Below are 21,670 nucleotides of genomic sequence, written 5' to 3'. Positions count from 1 at the left end.
CCGTTTCCCCCAGGATCTCCGTTCTGGGGCGATGCCACCAACATAAAACGGGGACGTTCCCCACTCCAAGGAGAGGCTCGCTGAAGGTGCCCTCCCTGCCCTCCTGGCCCCTTCCTCTGCTCGCATCCTGTAAAGGTGCAGCCTTCGCTTCCACCTCCAGACCAGGTCCTCCTCCTCCTCCTCATCCTCCTCCTCCTCCTCATCATCATCATCATCAATATCATCTTTGCCCCAAGGGAGGACGGCTTTGTTGCCAGCATGCACAGAATTCGAAACAGACTCCGAAAGAGGAAGGAAAGCCAACCCACTGCCTATGGCAGTTTTGGTTCTTCTACACACGGCAAGCTCCCCCCCCCCAAAAAAAAACAACAACAACAGCAACCCTAAAAAGGCTTGGGCCTCCTGTTAGTTACTTTGCCCTCCTCTTTCTCACTCCAAGGGAGAACGGGGAAAATGAAGCCACCCACACGCCCACACGGAGGAACACATGTCAGATTCCAAGGGGGTGGGTGGGGGGTTTCAGGGATGATTTTTTTTTCCAGCCTGCTTCAGACATCTGCTATTTGCAGCATTTCCTGCCTCTTCCTTCCCTCTTCCTGTAGTGGAACGTCTGCGTTCCAAAAGCCGGAGAGACCAGAGGAGCCGCGTTTGCAGCCGCCGGGCTTCAAAACACACCATTTGCCTAGGGACCGAAATTGGTTTGCATCACGCCCGGGACAACTGGACAGGTAAAGGAAGCGCAAACAGGAAGTTCCCAATTACAAAGAATAAGCGGTTTGAGGACAGGCTCTTTCCTTGTAAACAGGGTAGCGGTCACACCACAGCCATGCGATCAGCACATGAGAGGAATAATAATAATAATAATAATAATAATAATAATAATAATAATAATAATAATAATAATAATAACAACAACAACAACAACAACAACAACAACAACAACAACAACAACAACAACAACAACAACAACAACAACAACAACAACAACAACAACAACATCCTAGGAATTAGAAACATCATCAAGTGGAAGGATGTGTCCCTGGAGATCAAGAGCAAGATCATCCACCCTCTTGTATTTCTGATCATCACGTATGGGTGTGAAAGCTGGACAGTTAAGAAAGCTGACAGGCGAGGTGATTTGTTGGAAAGTTGGTGCTGGAGGAGAGCTTTGAGAATACCCCTGACCACCAGAAAGACCAACAAGTGGGTCCTAGACCAAATCAAGCCTGAACGATGACGGGAGGCAAAAATGTTGAAGCGGAAGCTGTCCTGCTTTGGGCACCTCACGAGAAGGCAGGATTCCCTGGAGGAGACCATCCTGCTGGGAAAGGTGGGAGGGGGACAGCGGGAGAAGAGGAAGACCCCCCATGTGAGATGCATTCACTCTCTAAACGAGAGAGACCGCAGGCGTGAGTCTCCAGGAGTTGAGCAGGACTGTTGATGACGGGACGTTTTGGGGATCCCTCATTCATAGGATTGCCATAAGCCAGAAGGGACTCGAGGGGACGTCACAACACCAACACCCTGGGGGGGGGGGGTCATCTATAAACTGCATCCAGAGAGCAACTTTCCTTGAAACCGGGAAGAGAAAACCCCAAATGCAGGTATCTCACAGCTTCTACCCTGTTTTCCCGAAAGTAAGACCTAACCTGAAAATAAGCCTTAGGATGATTTTTCAGGAGGCTCTTTATAGAAGCCCTACCCTCCCAAAAAAATAAGCCCCAGTTGAGTGAAACCCTGCCCTCTACCCTTATGCAGCCACCAGAAGATGATGACAGGATTGTCTTTGAATAAACGTTGATGGTTGTACATGAACAAAATAATAATAATAAAACATCCCCTGATGGAGCAAAAATTAATAGAAGACCCTGTCTTATTTTCAGGGGAACCATCTGCTTCAATGAAGGCAGCCTCTTTAACTATTTCGCCTCTCCATTTTGGGGGAGCGAAGGGGCAGACTTGAGTGGAGAAAGCACGGGCTCCGGCCACAAGGGTCCCTTTGATACGGGAGATGGTCAGATCCTGCAACGGAGGAGGTGGGGAGGCATACTCGGCTCCGGTCGAAAGACCCCGGTGAGGTCCTGGCGCTGAATCTGTAACCAGGCCAAGGTGCCGCTGGCCTGCCCACGCCACCCACCCACACACACACACACACACAGTGGAAAAAGCAGAGAGAAGGAGAGTCTAAGAAATCTGAAGGATATTTTCCAAGCCGAACGACCAGCCATTCCATCCAACCTCTCCATAAACCTGGGCCCTTCACTTCACACAAACAGAACTCTCTCCCCCCCCCCGCACCGCCACCGCTTAATGAATAGACGGAAGCAGATTGTCATCTGGGTATAAACACAGGCAAACAAGAGCCGCCAAGCCCTTTTTTACACAAACACACACACACACACACACCACCCCTGCTCCAGGAGCGGTGGCGCTTCCGTGAGTAAATACCCAACCCAGCTGCCCAAATCAACTGGTATGACTGGGGGGACTGTGGCAGCGATCCCATGGGACCCACCCACCCACACACACACACACCAAGTCCTGGTCCCAAAGCCCGGCTCCTCTCCAAGGGAAGAGGTGTCGTGTGTCGAGGGGCCAGCTTACAAGGTGGCGGGACTCGTCACACAACACACAAAACCACGCTTAATCTGCTTGGGGACCTCTTGCATGCTGAAGCCACCCTGGCTGCCTGGGGATGGGACTTCAGTGAGCATGCTGCGTCTCTATGTATGTATATATAGTTGAGAGCATTCAACTCAAAACTTGTACCGTACTTGGTGAATCTTCCTGGGGGACGCCTGAAACCCAATAACGTGCGAAGAACATGTTGGTTTAAATTTGTGTGTGTGCCAATGTAATAAAGAATGAAAAGGATATTAAGAATATGGCGGGAGGAAAGACCAGCGTGGAGGAGCAGCTTCTGTTTATTAAATTATACAAGATCACGTGCTAGTCTTTAAAGAAAACCTGTTGAGGGTCATGAAATCATGAGCAAACACCAAGCGACGGAAGTGTTAAAAGGCAGGTGCTTTCTTCAACAACAGCCCTCAAACAGGCAAGGGACAAATGCTGCAGGGGTCCAGAGCATGGAAATGTGATTTAAAAAAAAACTTTTGGACCGTCACTCCCAGAATGCTCCATACTGCTTAGGGGATTCTGGGCGATGTAGTCCAAAATCTGACATTTCCATTCTGTGTGTTTAGCTCCAAAATCCCACTTCTTTGCCAGTGAAAATTTTGCTTCATGCCCTCCACCGACCCTCTGATTATAACATTTCACTACTCTTGGCAAGCCCACTTTGAAATCCATAAGGATTACAATCCTGTCTTAAATAATAATAATAATTACATTGCCAGGCTGTCCGGCAATACGGCACAGCGCCATAAATTTGCACATCAAACCTTTGCCTTTGATCTAATGCAAAACGGTTTTTCACTTTGCTGGCGAGTTCAGAACCTGCCTGGAGAAATTGGGGGGGGGGGGATGTCAACCTGGGCAATTTTGTTGCCTGAAGCAATGCAACAAACCCCTCCCTTCAAATCAAGGCATGTATTATCCCCCCCAAAAAAAAAAAAAACCAAGACGTTTTCTTTTGGCATTTCAAGTAGAAAATCCCTTTAAACCTTCTGCTCTTCAGCAAAAAAAAAAGAAAAGAAAAAGGAAAACACCCACCAAAAAACGCAATACTGTATTCATTAATTCAGCTACAAAGCGTTTGCTTGGGGACTTCCTGAATCAGCGGCCTCGCTCGATCCGCCCAGCGACAGGGCCGGCCCTGCCCAGACGCAGGTGCTGGTGGCAGCCAGCCAGCCTCCCGTCCGTCCGTCCGTCCATCCGTCCGTCCGAGGGCTTTGTGCCCCCAGACAGAATCTGGTGCCTTTCGGAGCCTCCGTTGTTTCAGAAATGGCCGCTGACTTTCACTTCTCCCTTTCCAACAACGAGGTAGCCCAGAAGCCTGTGCTTCTTCAAAAGAAGGAAAGGCTGGTCGCCTTCTGCACGTGCTCACAGCCATGGCAGAACATGCAACCCCATCACCCCCATTTCGAGGGGCGGGTGGAGCCCCCCTCGGCTCTCTCCTGCAACGGGGCAAAGGGGGAGCCTGGCGGCAGAGAAGGGAACCGAGAACCAGTTTGGCAGGGGCAGGGCAGACCCGCCGCCTCTCTTCCCGCCGTGCCACGCCTCGGGTGAATCAGGGAGAGGGCGCTCCCTCTTACCCGACGAGATCCTGGCAACCAGCTTGTCGGCATTCTGGAAAACCCACAAGGCCTCCGTGGAAAAAGACACCGAGTCGCTGTCAATCGGGCCAGGTCTCCTTCGCCTGTGGGAGATCCAGGTTTTCATCATGCTGCTTTGGAGGAAAGCCAAAGCTTGGAAGGAACACATCGCCACTAACACGTTGCACCTAAGTCCTTTTTTTTTGGGGGGGGGGGGAGGCCCAAGACAACAACTCTGGAATAAATCAATTCTGGAATAAATCAAAACTGCAACATGAAAAGTTACTAATGTTTTCACAACAGGGTCCAAATCCCTTTAACAGGGCAGCCCCTTGGAATTCTGGGTACGGTAGTCTAAAAAAAAATCATGTTCCCAAGATCTAATTGCAACCTAACGAGAGATAATACAATTCCTTTGGCAGTAGATGTTTATATATACGGGGAGTATGATCTCACAGCTTGGGTAGGATTTGAATCCCAGACCAGCAGCTTACAGCAGTCCTGATTTTCTCTCCAGAGCAGCCAGAAATCACTATTTAGTTGCTCTTAAGTTACAAGAAGGAAAAGGGATAATTTTTTTAAATTGTACCTTGTTGGGTTTGTGACCACAACATAAAGACTGATGGACGGATGGAAAGTTGTACCGATAATGATCATTAACTACTTCTAGAACCCTGAAACTGGAATTAAGTACTCTTTAAAATTCTCATTTCCAAATTCAGAGCTGCAACCCCTTTCTGAAATGCTTCAATCGCATTACGCAATCCATGTTTAACACACCAAGGGCATGGATCTGGCCCCCCAAATGCCATGGGAGGAGGCTCGGATACACATCCCGCCATCATCTTTATTTTTTCTTTTCTTAACAAGGCGAGAGGAAACTAGTGGAAGCCTGGCTAAGGGCCCAATCCAGAAGGAAAATCCTCCCAGAAGAGCATGTGTTTCAGCATAGAAAATTCAGGCAGCCATAACGAGGTGGGAAATTCTTTTCTGTCCCAAAAAATGAATATAATTCTTCCCTATTTGTAGCAACCAAATTCCAGAAGATCAACCGTCCCTCAGCATCAGGAGGAGGAAGCGCATGGCACCCACCTCGCCCGCAAGCGTTGAAAACAAACAGCCTCTCAAGAAGAATAAGAAGGGCGGACGATTCAGCCCCAGGACGACTCCAACGCTCCCTTCTCTGACGGGCTGAGCGCTCCTGCAAGCATGCCTGGATAAAAGGATCTGTCCATTTCAGCTTCTCCCACATTCTGTTTTTTTTAAAAAAGAAAAAAAATCTCACATATTTTCTCTAAAGGGAGGATGAAGAACCCTTTAAATGTGCGTCTGTTGTTTTCAAGAACAAGCTTGCATCTCACGGCTAGAATCCCCTTGGGTCAGTGCAAGCATAAAAGCCATGTGAACTGCTTTTCACACCCTGCTTTCTTTTCTTTTTCGTCCTGGTTGCACAAGCGACCGCATTTCTGGTGGACAGCCCCAGAGGCCAAACCGTGAAAAATCACATGCACGCTCACTGTTCTGCACAAGGTGGTGCATTAATTGACTGTTATTAATTGACTTGGTTGTAAGTGCACAACCAAGCAGGAGGAGGTTTGATTTAAATTTTAAAAATAGATTTTTTAATGATTTAAAAACTTAATTTTTTTAAAAAAAAAAAAATTGGTTTAAAAGAACCAATTGATTTTTATCCACCACGTGACCAAAGTCAAGGCAGTTAGTTCACAGAGCAATACAGCCCAGACCAGTCATGCATCCCGTTTTAAAAAGGCACCCGGCTATGTACAAAACAAGACTGGAACGAAGCAGAGGGAGAAAGCAAACCTCCAGATGATGAAATTCAGACTCTCCCAGCCCCGAACAGGCCCACGGCTCAGACATTTATTTCCCTGCCCAGTTTGACAGAGTATCCAAAATCAGAACCAAGGTGTAACATTGTGGAAAGGAGGTTTTTTCCCTCTTGCCTTTGCTATAATACTAAATATGTTTTCTGGCCCCAAGATAAACAGAGAAACCCGGACGCGTTATTTTTAAAGCAACCCGCCTGAGTGCCGTCGTCCCCCATCCCCCCCCGGCCCCCATGAGCCACGAAGCCAGTTTCTCCTGTTGAGTTTGGACATCTAGGCAGCCTTCCAGAAAGTCCTTGGTGAGCCACGCAGGGCACGGGGAGACACACCAGCCACGGACAGGCTGGCATGAGCTAAGCCGGGCGCTGCTTTGGTTGACAAATACGTTGCCAGGAGGTGCTGGCATAACCGAGGGAACTTCGACCGGCCACCTTCGATTGACTCTCTTGCGCTGCCTCCGTGACGCTTCTGTGGTGGCTGGCGGCCAGCGTTCAACACAAACACACACACACATATAAGAGGCTGCCTTTTCGCCAGCCTTGAGGGCTTCCACCGCGATCTGCAGGGCTCACAAGAGACGGCCGGGCCACGGGCTCCCTGCAAAACCCAGGAGGGAGCCGATGCCCCACAGCCAACAGAAGGGCCCTTCCAAGACAAGACGGCAGCCCTCCCTTCCACAGAAGGAAAGTGGCCGGCCCTACGACACCGACACCGTGTCCCACGCCTCTGCTCCACAAAGCCAAGCAGCTGGAGGGCTCAGCTCCTGGCAGGAAGGCAGGAGAGGCAGAAGGAATGCTTCCCCAAACAACACACACACACCCCTCCGCGTCCTCATCATTTCACACGGTCGGGCATCATCACCCAAAGGCCACGGTGAGGCCTAGCCTGGGAGGAAAGTTCGGCCGGAGGGCTGCTAGGCAACCGCCGCCAGGACGGCCAGCCCCAGGGCCTCGAGGCAAACAGCCACGGGGAGAGGGACACGGTGCATCGTGGGTTTTCCTTCGCTCTTCATTGGCAAGACAAGCAGCTCGGTCAGAACATCTGGAGATGCAGCAAAAGAAGAAGAGGCGGGAGGGACCCGAGGGCGCAAAGCCGGAGGGACCACGTGTCGCGCAAGGGTGCTTCCACGCTAAAACAACAACACAGTAGTCCCTGGTGTTGCCAAGCTGTGCTGCGGCTTTGGTGGGAAAGCTGGTGGCAGCCTCCCCCCCCCATCTTCCAGCTGCGCGTAGAGCGTTAAAGCACTGCAACGATTTGGCGCAAGTCAGGACGTGGGAGATTCTGTGACACACACACACACACACCATCCAGAGCACAATAATTTAATCTTGAGCGCATACTACAAGCTCTCCTATTCCAAACGTAACCTTCGAAGCGCTAGAGAACTCTGCTGGTTTTCCTGCAACAGACTAACAGAGTTACTCTGCCCCCCCCACCCGGGAAATTTCCCGTTTCTATCGACTCATTAAACGCACAAGGCAAACTGCCTTATTCTGAATCAGGTCTTGTCTCTCTGCATGCCGCAACTGTGTCTTGGTGACAACTTCCCAGGCAGAGGCCTTTCCCGGCAGGAACCACTTCAAACCAGGCCTGGTGAAACTTGAACTCGCCACCTGCCTGTCAAAAACCATGTGGACTAGCCTCCAGCTACGATCTCTTCTCTACACGGGGGCTAACGACAAGCCACTGTGGTCACAGCACAGCCAAGTAAACACAATTTTAATATGAGGACATCGCGCAAGCCCGTCAAGCCATGCACGGCAAAATCTGAGCGCTAAGCATCTTAATTTCTTTTTTTAAATTCTGTCCCTCTTTTTTACTGTTCATCTCCATTCCCTCCCCATCAGCCTCACAGTCATTCAAAGCACTCTGACCATGTTCAAAGCTCCTCGGTGGGGGGGGGGGGAAGGCACGGGAGACTGGTCAACGAAACCTGGAATTTTGGGGGTGCTTCTAGAACGAGGGACATGGCTTTGCATGTACAAGCCCAAATGAGGCCAAGGGTGTGGGGGGGGAGAGCGTTGGTTCCCCCCTCCCCGAAAGAGGCAGGCAACGTCCTGTATGCACCACAGACCAAGTTGTTCAGATCAGGCATACAATGGGCGTACCACGGGCGGCTCTGGCCCACCGGGGATCCTGTGTGGCTACAACAATTGGCCGAGCTCAGACCGAGGCACAAGAATGTCTGGCATTTCCTGGGGTATTTCCTCCAAGCATCCTCCAGCATCTGGCAGGCCTCCGTGCATCATGCCAAGGAATACGGAAGTCCACACCAGACCCAACAAAGAAGCGAGGGAGCCGTCCTCTACAAGGGACCAGGCAGGGCCTGGTCATTCAGACCCCAGGTTTCTGCCTCTAAACCAGGCTCCCTTGCCTGCTCGGTGGGTGAGGATTCAAGGGCCAAACCTACGCGACTCAGGTCAAAGGCCGTCCTCGCTCCGGGGCCCGTCTGAGAAATCAGACCGGCGAAGAAAAGCCCACGTCTTTGTCTCTGTTCAAAACAGAAGAGAACAGAACAGAGACAAAGCAGGCTTATTTAGTAACGATGGGAAGTGCGAAATCACACATTTTCTGCACATACATAAAACTCCACGCCTAATGACATGGTGCCTGTCATGTATAGTTTGACAACAAGGGGCAAGCTGGGAGACAGAAATACCGAAACAGAGAGACAAGCCTCCCCAACCACGTTCTTCTGATGGAAAGCATGCCTCCATCAACAGGGTCTCCAACGTACGGAGGGCCAACAAAACCGCAAGCGTGCCGCCAGCCGGTCGGTGGCCTGTAGGGAGTTCCCGCGGGCCTCTTGCTGAGACTAGCATGGAGGGATACCTCTGTACCCCTCTCCAGGTAGGCCCACCTGCTTCCCAGCTCCAAACACGCGGAAACATCCCGAAGCAAAGCACGGGGCCGAGACAGGAGCCCTTATCCCGGATGACCTGGCGATGGCTTGACACACATTCTCAAGCGCTGTCCCCAAGGGGTAACCGTTAGCAAAATTGCTCTAGTAATAAGAAGTCTTATCCTTGGGAATCTCCTCCATTCCCTGCCTGACATGGGGAAATAACGTCAGGCGTTCAGGATGCATGGATTTCCCCCAGACTAAGCCCGGAGGGGGGGGGTCCGTCACAGGCTTGCTGGATGAATCCCCCGGGGCTTTACGGGGAGACCCAAGGCAGGCTTTGGGGAGGCCAGCAACCCACAGTCGGGGCCGGGCCGGGCCAAGGAGGGGCCAATCCAAACCGGTTCGCTCACCGAACCACCAGCGGCTGGCAAGAAAGCAGCTGCAGGCCAGGGCGTTCCAGGCGAGGCCCGGAGAGGAAGAGAACGCCGGTTCTAGCCGGGCCGTGTCAAAACTTCAGCAGGCCATAAATATGTATGAATCGTCAGGAAGCCACAATTAAGGAAACAAAACGCCTTCTCTCTGCCCCACGAAAACCAAACGAATATCCATCTCTCAAGGACGGCTAAGGAACCAGCCACGGCTGCCCTCTGGATCTTTGGCTGGCAGTCTCCCTGTTTGCTTTCATAGAAACTCAGAAACCCGGTTTCTACCATCAAGGGTAGCAGCCCCGGGAAGCCGTTCGCCTGCTCGCCCTTGCCCGGGAGGACTCGCCGCTCGGCGACCAGCCTGTGAAGCTTGGGTGCAATCCTGCAAAGCGGCCCCCTCACCTTTCTTGTGAGTGGTGGGGTGCTTGGGGGCTGCACGCCAGGCAGAGGTGGCTCCACGCCCTCCCGGGTTCCTCCCTGTCTCACCCCAAGAGCGTCGGCAGACGTGGACGGACAGCCTCTCTTCCCACCGGCAGAAGGAATGGCAAGACAGGAGGGCTCAGCACGGAGCCGATGTGGCCGCCGCCAGCTCAGGACGAGGCCGCCTCGCTCGACTGCACTGCCCTCTCCCCTCCTACACCCGTCTCACCCAGCCCACGCTTTGTGAACTGCCGGACAGCTCAGTGACTGCAGAGCCGGAGGTTTGGAGTTCGAATTGCCCCCTCGGTGCCTCCTGGACAGGGGCTGGGCTCGAGGGTCCTTGGGGGTCCCTTCCAGCTCTGCCGTGTGAAGAGGATGCTGAGGCTTCATCCGTAGGCGAAGAGGAAGCCGTGGGCACCCAGACCGCTCGTGGCCAATCTCGGGACCCTCCTTCGTCCCCATCGATCATCATCTTCCTTGGTTTTTATTTCTCTCTGCCCCCACCTTTCCACCAAGAGAGAGGGGCTCAAACTAGTTCTTACTGATATTCTTTTAAAAAAAAAACCACCACCCAAATCTTGGTTTAAAACAACAGTTAAAACAAATACATCATAGACACACCAGTAGAAAACCAGGCAGCCAGCTGGATTTTCGGCAGCTGAAAAGCAGCCTCCGTGCCATCAACAGCAAAACCTTTTGTTTTCTCGGGTAGATTATCCTGACATTTGTTACCCGAGCGCCGGTATAGCTCAGTGGGTTGGGGTGCCAGGACGTTTTATTTCTATCTGTTTCAGGGCAGGCCTTGGGAGGGTCCCGGGGGGCAAAAGGGGGCTCAATCCATCCTGCCTAAATGGAAACTCACATAGGAAAAAAGCAGGCACGCTCACGAAATAAAGGGGGCTCTGGGTGGGATGGGGGGACGCTTGGATAAAGCGAGGGCAGACTGAGCAAGGGGAAATAGACAAGAGATGGGCTGGAGAGCACACAGAGAGGGAGGGAGGGAGGGAGGGGGCGGGAAAGAACGTCTGGTGGCATTCAAAGGGCACAAGCCTCCAGGCAGCTCGGGCGGCGGGCGCTCCTTGGAGGACAAAAGCCAAGTGTTTCGGTCCCAGAGCGGCTCGGCCCCCTCTCTCACCAAGGCGACAGGGCTGCAAGAAGCCAAGAAAACACACACAGACCAGACAACAAGGGGGAAAGCGTGGGACCGTCTCGTTCCAGCCATCGGAAAGCTTTTTCAGAAGTGGGAGAGGTTCCCGAGCTGTGTCGCAACCCTTCCCGAACCCGTGTCGCAACACTCCCCCCACCCACCCCATTTTCCCTTCCTCCCAGAGCGGGCCTTTTTTGAGGCTAACGGGTCTTGATGGCCTGCCAGAGACCAAGCCACTTTCCCATCCAAATTGGGCAGAAGGAGAAGGAAAATAGTGATAGGCTGAAGTCACTCCGAACCTGGGGAGGGCAGCTGTAGGCTCTTACTATGGGAAAGACAGAGACAGAGAGAGACAAAAGGAGGGTGTGGCATCAGACACAACCCAGTTCCGTGTTGTCAAGTTTCTCATGACTTAAGGAGGCTTTCGAGGCGTGCGAGAGGGGCTCACCCCAGATCAGTGAGCTTCCATGGCTAAGCAGGGGTCGGAACCCACCTCCCCCGAGTCCTTGTCTGACCCTCTGTCCACTTGGGCTTGGCTCTCTCTCCCCCTCCCACCCCCACCCCTTAGACAAAACTTCAGCCTGATCTCCAGGGGGCAAATTCCAGGGAAGAGAGAAACCCCTCCAAACTGCTTTTCCTCCAGTTGCTCCTCTTTCCTGGGAAGGGGAAAGAGTTTTTTAAAAAAAGTAAAAAAAGAAAATCTGTTTATTTTTGCTGCAGTGGGAGACTAACTGGAAGAGATGGAGTGGTGGGGGCAGGAAGCATCTCCTGTAACGTCACAAGGAGAACATCATTCTGAACGGCTGCCTTCTGTCCCTTCCGGGGCACCTCAAGGATGCCAACAGAAACAAGAAAGAGAGGATGATGAATATGGAGCAGATGAGAAACAGCCCAGGAACAGAAGCCCAGGAGATCGGCCGGTGGAAGGAAAGAGGCGGGCGATCCTTTGAAGGATAAGGAATTGGTCTTTTAAAGAATCATAACATCCTCCTTGAATCACTGGCCAAGGATGATGGGAGAAGTAGTCCAATAACGTCCAGAGGCCCACCCTGTTTCCCATCTCTGATGTAACGCGTCCTTTTGCAAGGTGCCTGAATTCAGATGTTGTCGTCAGGGCAGGGCAGGGATTTTTATTTGCACTGTCAGGATTTAATGTACGCAAGATTTGCAGCCAGCCGTCAGGATGTCAGAATAATTGGAGCGAATCCAGAGGGAAGGCCATTCCACCCATTCCCACCTGCAAAAAGAGGCAGGAGCTTCTAAACACACCTGCACAGGAACTGTGCCTGCAAACCTAGGTTTTACCCCTTGGTCATGCTTTTTAGTGCCAGGAGCACCGGAGAGGAGGACAGCTCAGCAGACAAGCAAGGCGAAGAGGCAGCGCCTCCCATTTCAACAACTGAACAGGCTGATCAGCCAGAAATCCATCAATCCATCCACCAATCCATCCATCCGTCCGTCCATCTCTTCTCCCTTTGCTTATCAAATCCCTCTTCAGCCTGCAGTGGGTTCAAGACAACATCCATGACTCTCTTGGACTTTCACAGCTCTGTAAGGACTGGAACCTTGAACTCCCTCTGGAAAAGGATTTCCGCCTTCACATGCTCCCTTTATTTTCTCATGGTTTCCCTTTTCCAATCTCACCTGGCCGGCCGCTCCAAATCTTGGAGACTATCATCATGGGAAACCATAACCCAGATAAGTCAGAGAGACAGAGACTGCTGCACCATCATCACCTTGAATGTTTCATGGCTTAATAATGATCATCATGTGCCTTCAATTCAATTCCGACTTATTGCGACCCTTTTCAGGGTTTCCCCAAGCAAAGAGTCCTCAGAAGGTGGTTTCTCCTTTCTTTCTTCTGGGGGGGGGAATAGCCCTGGGACTTTGTGCAGCTGGCCCAAGGCCCCCCAGGCTGGCTCTTCTCCCAGGAGGCCCCCTGGGGGGAATCGAACTCCCAACCTCTGGCTCTGCAGTCAGAGATCTAAGCCACAGAGCCATCCAGCCAGCTTCTTTCATGACTTAACGAGGAGTCAAACCTGGATTTCTTGCCCATTGTCTGAACAGCAACAACACATCTTTTCATTTGGAAGAATGAAAGAGAGCTTGTTTAAGCATCGGGGAAATGATGGCAGGGGAAAGAAGGCGCAGGCGATGAGAGCCAACAGCCAAGGCACAGAATTGGTTGTCCCTTTCCTGGACTCTCCCAGGATTGAACCGACGGGCATTCGGACAGATCCGCCCAACACCTTCACAACACGTCATAGAGCATCCAGCTGATGCTGCAAACATCCTGTTCAATACCAGGCCCACCAGGTCAACCATTCACTCATCCAAGACTTGGAGGACAAGAGGTCAATACAATGATGCACACAAACACACAAACACAAACATACAAAAGCTGGGGGGGAGGAAGAGTTCTTCAAAGTTTCTATCAATATCACAGGAGAGGCGACAATATATGATTTCTGCTTCTAAAAAAAAACACAGGCTTTTGAAAACCAGAAGCCTTCCCCGCCCGCTGGGCTGGCCAGGATTTCTGGGGGCTGCCGTCCAAGAGCCTCTGGGGGCCCCCGGTCTGGAAGCACCCCTGATCTAGGAAGCCCTAATGATCCATCGGAGGACCAGCCCCCACGAGTGCTCTTGAGAAACAAGGGGTCACACCCACAACGGTTCTTTCTAGGAGGTGGGTCTCGTGATCTCCGACCCACGGAGCGCCCTCCTGTCGTCAAGAGCCCTGCTCAGCTCTTGCAAACTTCCTTTAGAGGTCCTCCAGATCCTCAAAATGCCCAACCTCCGCGAAGTAAATTCCAACATGAGTCAAAAGATCAGCAAGGGGGGAAGGGATGGGGGTGGGGGGGGGTGGGCAGGAGAAATCTAGAATGACTCAATTCTTTTCCTGCTCAGAGGGAGACTCATCTCTTCCAGTTGGTCACAGAGGGAGGCCTGAGTCATCGCAGGATGACCCTTATGGCCTGCCTCCCAGCTGCGAGCAAACGGGTGACGGGGCCCAGGAAATGCCCTCCAAAAAAGGGCCACGGTGGATGCACTCTGAACAGACTCAGAGACCTCCCTCGGCCGAAATCATCCCGTAACACAGCCGTCAGGGCACCCAGCGGTCGCCTCCCGGAGGGATTCCACCACCCCTTGATTCCACCTGGAACATTTTCTGGAGACTGAAGAAGTGGAACAGGAGGGAATTTTACAAGACAGACAAGACTTCCAGGGGTTCCCAAGTGTTCCTGGACTACAACTCCCAGAAGCCTTCACCACGAGCTGTGCTGCCCAGGATTTCTGGGTGCTGTAGTCCAAAAACATCCAGAGGACACAAGGTTGGGTAACCACTGGACGAGCGAGCGGGTCAACACGCTCCCCAGAGGTCACCTGGGCTTCCCACCGAGGAGATCCCAGGTTTTGGTCTTCCGCATCAGGGCATGGGGGGCGAAATGCTCCTCCCCACAATCTTGAATCATGGCTGCCTGCCAGAGCGGGCAGAACTAGGTTGAATAGGCTAAAAAAAGAGGACCCGCCCAGGGACCTTCTGTGGCCAGTTAAAAAAAAAACACACAGCCAGGTCAATTTCACTTGAAACTGACACCAACTGGTCTATTTCACTCCAGACTGGAAAACTTAAAAAATAAAATTCAAAATTAAACCTTCGAACCCCTCTCCCCCGACCTCTTTTCACAGATTAGAAATGCTACCCTTTAAAAAAAGGGTGGGACTGTACGGCAAAAAGGAGGATAACGCAGGCTTGTTTCGTCACATCTGTAGCGTCCAGGGTGAATGTGGGCCTTGAGACAAACAAACAAACAAACAAACAAACAAAGGAAAGGAAGTCCTCGGGGAAAAGGCAGGCGAGCGCCAACCAGTCCATTTCATGACGGCGGTCCTCGGCCTCGGGTCCCCCTGGGGGGCGGGTTGGGGTTCTGGGACTGCAATTCCCCACCAGCTGTGCTGGCCAAGGTTTCTGTGACTGCAATCCAAGAAACCATGAATCTGCGGGATGAAGCTGCGGGGGGGGGGGGAATGGAGGGCAGCAGGAAAAGAGGGAGGCCAAAGGCGAGATGGACTGAATCCCCCAAGGAAGCCACAAGCTTCAGCAGTGGAAGGCCATGGCTCCTTCATCCCTGGGGTCACCAGACGTTGGGGGGGAGGCAACGGGACGGCCCAGAAGAGCAACGGCAATTGAATAAAGCACCTGAGAATACATGCATCCGCCCCACAGATCGGAGCCACGTCTGAACGGCTGGGGTGGGCGTGTCGGGTCAGAGGACGCCCCCCCCCCTCATGTCTGTTCCTCTTAAAGCCCGTCCTCCCTTTTAAAGCCTGCAGAGGACAGAGGGCAGGCATCCCTCCGCTTCCCTTTCTGATTTCTGCTCTTGATGACTCATAAGATGCCTGGGGGGGGGGCTGACCCCTGCGCCACATGATTCACACAACCGCAATTCATGCGGGAGGAGGGCAGACGCTTAAGACCAACAGCAGCCGTGGATCCCTCGATCCAGCCCCTTTCCCGGCTGCTCCTTGCACCGGGGAGAAAAAGGATGGGGGGCTGGTGCTCTTAGGGGCCACCGAGTCCCCCTGTGGCTTCGGTTCCTCTCTCCGGGCATGAGAGATCTCCCGCACGGCCTCTCCTCAACAGCTCTTGCAAACCCAACTGTTGTGGCTTCCTTGAGGGAGTCAGCCCATCTCATATTTGAGGGGGGGGGGTGTTCCCTTCCTCTTTCCCTGCTGTCTTCCATTTCTCCGAGCAGGACGGTCTCCTCCGGGGAATCCTGCCTTCTCGTGAGGTGCCCAAAGGAGCACAGCCTCTTTGCCTCCGGAGAGACTTCACTACAATAGCTCCCGCAATCAATATATTTAAGTAACCTTGGGCTAAAACTGAGAGGGGAGAATCCATGGGGGGGGGCATTCAAAGATTCACCTTAAGGGGAACTCTGTCTCCCCGACTCCCCCACCCCTCCAGGATTCAAGCACCAGCTGGCCTGGATGACCTTCCATCCATATAGGAGACCAAAAATATCTGAGGAGCCCAAATGAGAACAAGGCACCCTCCTGGCCCCATAGCTGTGGGGCTAAGGGCTGGCTCGCTGGGGAAATGAATTGGGGGGGAGCGGCAGGAGGGGCCAAGCCTCCAGGAAAGCCACTTCCTCCTCCACCACCACCCTCCCCCTTTATGAGCAGTAGCAGCTACCGTGTTTCCCCGAAAATAAGACAGGATCATATATTAATTTTTGCTCCAAAAAAAAATGCATTGCGGCTTATTTTCAGGGGATGTTTTATTTTACAGTCTAAAGGATGGAGGACAGGGTTTCACTTAAGTGGGGCTCCTATGACAAGCCTCCTGAAAAATCCTACTAGGGCTTATTTTCAGGTTAGGTCTTACTTTCAGGGAAACCGGGTACAGTACAGGTTTCCAGGTCTCTAACCCGGCTGAGAGCCGGTCTACCCCCAAGCAGATCCGTTGCTGACCCTACAAGACACCAGGGCTGGGGAATGAGCCTGGAAAATCCATTTCCAATATCTCCTGGTACTGAAGAGAATTCATGGTACCTTGTACACGCTGAAGCTTCCCTGTACCTGCAGAAGCAAAACAGCCCCAAAGCATTATTGACCCTCCGCCATGCTTCACAGTAGGCAAGGTGTTCTTTTCGTCATATGCCTTGTTCTTCCTCCTCCAAACATAGCGTTGATCCATGGGCCCAAACAGTTCTAATTTTGTTTCATCAGTCCACAGAACACTATCCCACAACTTTTGTGGTTTGCCCACATGACTTTTGGCATACTGCAGTCGACTCTTCTTATTCTTGGGAGACAGCAAGGGGGTTCTGGCATGGAGACCTTCATTACGCAGTGTGCGCCTTATTGTCTGAGCTGAAACTTCTATACCCACATCTGACAAATCTTTTTTCAGTTCCTCAGCAGTCACACGGGGACTTTTCACCACTCTACGCTTCAGGTAGCGCACAGGAGTCGAAGTCAGCATCTTCTTTCTTCCACGACCAGGTAGCATTTCAACAGTGCCCTTTGCCTTGAATTTGCGAATGATGCTTCCTATGGTGTCTCTTGGTATGTTTAACTTCTTTGCAATCTTCTTATAGCCATTGCCCTTCCTGTGAAGACAAATCACCTCTTCTCTTGTCTTCCTGGACCATTCTCTTGACTTCACCATGTTTGTAACCACACCAGTAAATGTCTAGAAGGAGCTGAGTATCACAATCCTTTTAAAGCTGCCTAATTGGTGCTTATTGTGCTTGATTGGTGCTCGGTGACATCCACAGGTGTTTTCAATACCTGATCGAAAACACCTGAATGAACCTCTCTTCTTCAGAGTGGTAGTCTTTAAGGGGTTGAATAATTGTGGCAATGAAGAAACCACAAAAGAAACATTTACTACTATATTACATAAACAATTGATGTTATTTTAGTTGCATTTGGTTCTTTAAAACGTCCTTGTAGGATTTCATTCTGAATACAATTCCAAATGTACACTATAGTCCCTAAACCCCTTTACAGCATTGGGGGCTGAATAGTTTTGAACACAACTGTAAGAGAATGCTCCGAAGCGGGACAACCCCCCCCTTCCCTTCTTCTGGGGAGTCGTCCTGGGATCAGGGTTAAGAGCCCCCCCCCAGGCTGCCTCTTCTCCTGGGAGGCCGGGGGGGGGGGGGAATGGTAATCCCGACCCCTGGCTCCACAGCCCCACCCCTCCCTGACTGAGCTCCCCCCGGCCAAGGAAGGATTCCTCTAAGGGCGGCTGCCAGCGTCTTCCGCTCCCCCTTCTAAGCAGGTCGAAAGCAAACAAGAGGCCATTCCTCCAGCCGTGGGGAGGGGGGGCGTGGGGGGGCAAGAGGGCGGCAGCGCTTCTGATCCGGTTGCTGCTGAAGTTTATTGCCAGTCCGGACGCCGCCTCAACCACAGGAGCCCGGCCGGACCCAGCCACGCCTTCCACACCAGCCGGGCAAGAATGCCAGGGCCACTCCCGGGGATTTTATATACCTTCACAGGCGCTCAGACGGCCTTGGCACAGAAACACCGTCCCTTCCACCTTGAAAGGAGCAAAATCCACCTCCCCCTACGGCTTCGCTTTCAGTGACACAGCCACACCTGTTGAACTCCCGCCTGGCCTGCAATTCATAAGGGCCCACCAAAGTCTGGACTCTCTATTCTGCTCCACGCGCTGCCTCGACCCACCCTCTCGGCCCTTTGCCTCCTCTTGGCTCCCTCCTCAACCCATTTCTCTTTGTAAGCTCCGTGGGGGCAGAGACCCTGGGCCTTTTTTTTTCAGGCAGAGAGGCGGGAGGTGGGGCAACCCCCCTCCTTCTGAGTCACAAGGCGGAAGGCAAAGCCAAAAAGCTGCTCCAGTCCTCCCCAGAGGCCTTCCAGCCCTTGCTGGGCAGGCTACCACTTAATTACACACACCCACATACCTGCATCCGAATCCATTTTTAAAAATAATTGCAGGGAGAAAACGCCTCCTGCACAGGAGCGAAACCTGCCACCTCCTTATTTCCTTCTTCTTTTTAAAGGAAAGCTATCTTGAGCATCGGCTAAATCTGAGTAGACCCACCGCCAATTTCCCCAGCCGGCGGGCTGCTGTCAATGTCATCTTCCACCTGAGCCCAAAGGAACGGACATTCTCTTAAAGGGACAAGCCAGGTCAAAGAAAGGGTCCCCCAGGCGTCTTAGCCTCTGGCCTGCTTCGCAGGGGGAGTGTGGGGGGTTTTGGTAGTAAAATGTAGGGGATGGGGGGAGAGTGGGACCCTATGCAGTGATCTGAGCTTGACAAAGAGGAAAGCCAGGGATAAAAGATGGGTGACACTTTCGGGGCCTCCTCAGACCTTGATCGGATGGGGTTCCTCCCCGCTGTCCCCCTTAGGTGGCACAGGCCTGTCCCCCAAGGTACACACAGGTGCCTGCCCAGGTACACACAACCGCCCCCCCCCTGCGCCATATATGACTAAAAAGAGCCACCACGTATCACAGCCACACTATGGAAACCTTTCTGCCTTTTTAAAAGTCAACAGGGAAGAGATGGTCAGCTTCGGGGGATCTGGGTTCGAATCCCCGGCTCAGCCACTCGAACCCTCCGGGAGCGCCTGTTTAAACCCCCCCCTCCCTTCCAGGCGCTGAGGATCTGATCCCGGTGGCCCAGAAGAAGGCAGGGAGCGACTCGGTCCCGGAAAACCACGAGAAAGGGCCAAGTCTACCTTTCAGGGCGGTCGGTGCCCCTGGGGGGGGGGACGTGTGATTTCCCCCCCCTCCCTCCCCGTTCTCCCAGGATGCTGGAAAAAAAGTGAAGTCAAGCCCAGCCTTTGCACAGGACTGGCTTCTTGGACAAGGGACCCCCCACCACCAACAAGAGACCCCCTTGTCCTGTTCTCTCTCCCCCCCCCCGAGAGCCCTTTGCCTCCCAGCGCCAAAGGAGGGGGCGAGGCAGCAAGAGATGCTGCAACGTGGAGCCCCCCCCCAAGGAGCGGGGGGGGGAAGAGGAGGGGGCCGCGAAAGAGAGAGAGAGAGAGAGAGAGAGAGAGAGAGAGACTGGAGAAGTTTGGGAAGGCGACCGAGCCCCCCCCCCCCGGTCCGAGGGAAGGGAAGCCGGGAAGACACACACACACACACACCCGCGCCGGAGGGGGTGCCTTTGGCCGCCGCTTCCCCCCCCCTCCCCGACACACACACACCCCGGGTCCCCTTGGCGCGGGGGGGGGGCGCAGCCAGCCAGCCGGACCTCTTTCCCCCCCCCCGGGTCCGGGGCGAGGAGGGGGGGCCCGCGAGCCGCTCACCTGCGACGAAGTGCCGCCGGCTGTCGTCCAGGTGCGCCGAGACCACGTCCCCCATGGCCGGGCCGGAGGGAGGGCGAAGCGGGCGAGGGAGGGCGAAGCAAGGGAGGCGAGGGGAGCCACGCGGCGCTCCTCCGGCGGGGCTCGGTCTGCCTGGCCCGGAGCCTCCCTGCCTGCCTGCCTGCCTGCCTGCCTGGCTCCTCCCGCCTGCTCGTCTGCTCGCTCGGCCCCGCCCCGCCCCGCCCCGCCGCCTTTCTCTCCCCCCCCCCTTTCCTTTCCTTTTCTTTCCTTTTTTTTCCTTCGAAACTTGGGAGTTTTTGGCCGGCCCTCTTCTTCCTCCTCCTCCTCCTCCTCCCGCCCTCGCCGCGAGTCTCCTCCTCGCCTTTCCTGCTCGGCCTTCCCTCTCCTTCCTTTTCTGCTGTTTTTATTTTTTTTTAAACCTCCCCCCCCTCCACTTTATTTTATTTTATTTTATTTTATTTGAGGAGCGCGGCTCCGGCCCCAAGGAGGAGACTCCCTCGGACGGGCTGGGGCTGTTTTTCTGCAAGAGGCGAGGCGGGCGGGGGGGGCAGCCAAAGGAGGATCCCCGCCGAGACTACAGCTCCCATCACCCTGCGCCCTCAAGGCGGGGCTGGTTGGGCATCCCAGTCCCACCGCCTCTCGGGCATCCCGGCTGGAGCAACCCCCCCCCGCCCCGTCCCCTCGCGACAGGAGGAGGAGGTCCCGCAGGGCTTCCCCTGGGCAGAGCCGGGGGGGGGTTGCTTTGCTCCGGGTTTGGGGAGGTTTTCGTTTTATCTTGGGTCCGGTCCGGTCCCCCGCCTCTTTGCCTGGGAGGAAGTGGACGCGGGGGATCCTAACCCCTGAGCCGAGAGGTTCATCGGATTGGGGCCTGAATCCTCTTAGACCTGCAGAGCTGGAAGGGGTCCTCTCGAGATCATCTAGTCCAGCCCCGGTCAAAGAGGCCCCGTGGGGGATTCGAACTCCCAACCTCTGGCTCCGCAGCCCCTGAGCAATGGCCACATGAGCACCCTGTGATTTATGCCGTGCTCAGACCACAGATAATAAATGCTGATGATAATCAAAGGAGAGGGAGAGGCTGGATATCCTTCCCCCCACCCCTGACTTCTCCGCCAGAATTAGTTTATTTCCGCGCTCCTTCAGTCCAAAGGTGAATATACCACCAAAGCTTACAGGATCCTTTCCAAAACCCACTCACTCCCGGCTTTTCTTCCACGGATGTTTACGGCTCGCCTAAGCAGCCCTTGACGGCCAAGGACGACTTTGCTGTCAGGCCGCTTTGCGCCTCACCTTTGGGAGGTGGCCAAAGACCGGGGGGGGGGCGCGAATCTCACAGGGCAGAGAATAAACCTGGACTTCTGTCGCAGGACGGGGGGTCCCGTGGGGCCGACTGTTGAATTGAGGGGAAAGGAATGAGGGGTGCTTCAAAGGGGGGAGGGTGGCCTGGCGGGGTGATTCCCTCTAGATGCTGCCCTGTGGCTTGCAAACAGGGTTGGGGGGGGAGGATTCGCACTCCAGGGGGGGCTGCTTTTTCCTGGCTCTCTCTGGACCACACGGGACACCATGCAGATGAGGTGGGAGGAAAATAGACTCATGTGGGGTGGAGGGAAAATAAAACCCATTTTGCAAATGGAGGACTGGTTCTAAAATGTGCCTCCCGCCCATCTCTGACCCCCTCCACCCATAATTTTTTGCGGGGGGGGCCAGTGAGTCCGCCTCAAAAGAAGTGGCTTACTTATTGATGACTTGATATCCTGCCCAATGAGCGCGGGTGCAGGATTCCGGGTGGTTTACAATCGTGTGGCAAGAGCATTTAAAAAGAACCGGAACGAAACCAAGGGACCCACTGGGGTCATCAGGTGGGAAAGCGTCCCTAAACAGACGTGTTTCCAGCGGTCTCCTCAAGAGAAGACCAGGGGGAGGGCACAGACAGGCATAGCTCCTGCTGGAGCGCCTTCCGTCGCCTCG

At 53.6% G+C, this 21,670-nt stretch overlaps 1 protein-coding gene across 1 annotated transcript in view; it reads right to left on the bottom strand.

Annotated features, from left to right (window-relative positions):
- Nucleotides 1-19,931, bottom strand: part of NIBAN2 (niban apoptosis regulator 2) — a 52,112-nt gene extending 32,181 nt beyond the window's left edge. Inside the window, exon 1 of the mRNA XM_078382776.1 lies at nt 19,688-19,931. Within this exon, the coding sequence (XP_078238902.1) occupies nt 19,688-19,742 (55 nt within the window). The 5' untranslated portion in view covers nt 19,743-19,931. The remainder of the gene's footprint in view (nt 1-19,687) is intronic.
- Nucleotides 19,932-21,670: the final 1,739 nt, after the last annotated feature.

The sequence above is a fragment of the Pogona vitticeps genome, chromosome ZW-PAR (assembly GCF_051106095.1).
Source record: "Pogona vitticeps strain Pit_001003342236 chromosome ZW-PAR, PviZW2.1, whole genome shotgun sequence".
In the NCBI taxonomy this organism is placed as follows: domain Eukaryota; kingdom Metazoa; phylum Chordata; class Lepidosauria; order Squamata; family Agamidae; genus Pogona; species Pogona vitticeps.
The sequence above is the reverse complement of the archived record's forward strand: the minus strand, read 5'-3'. Positions and strand labels throughout refer to the sequence as shown.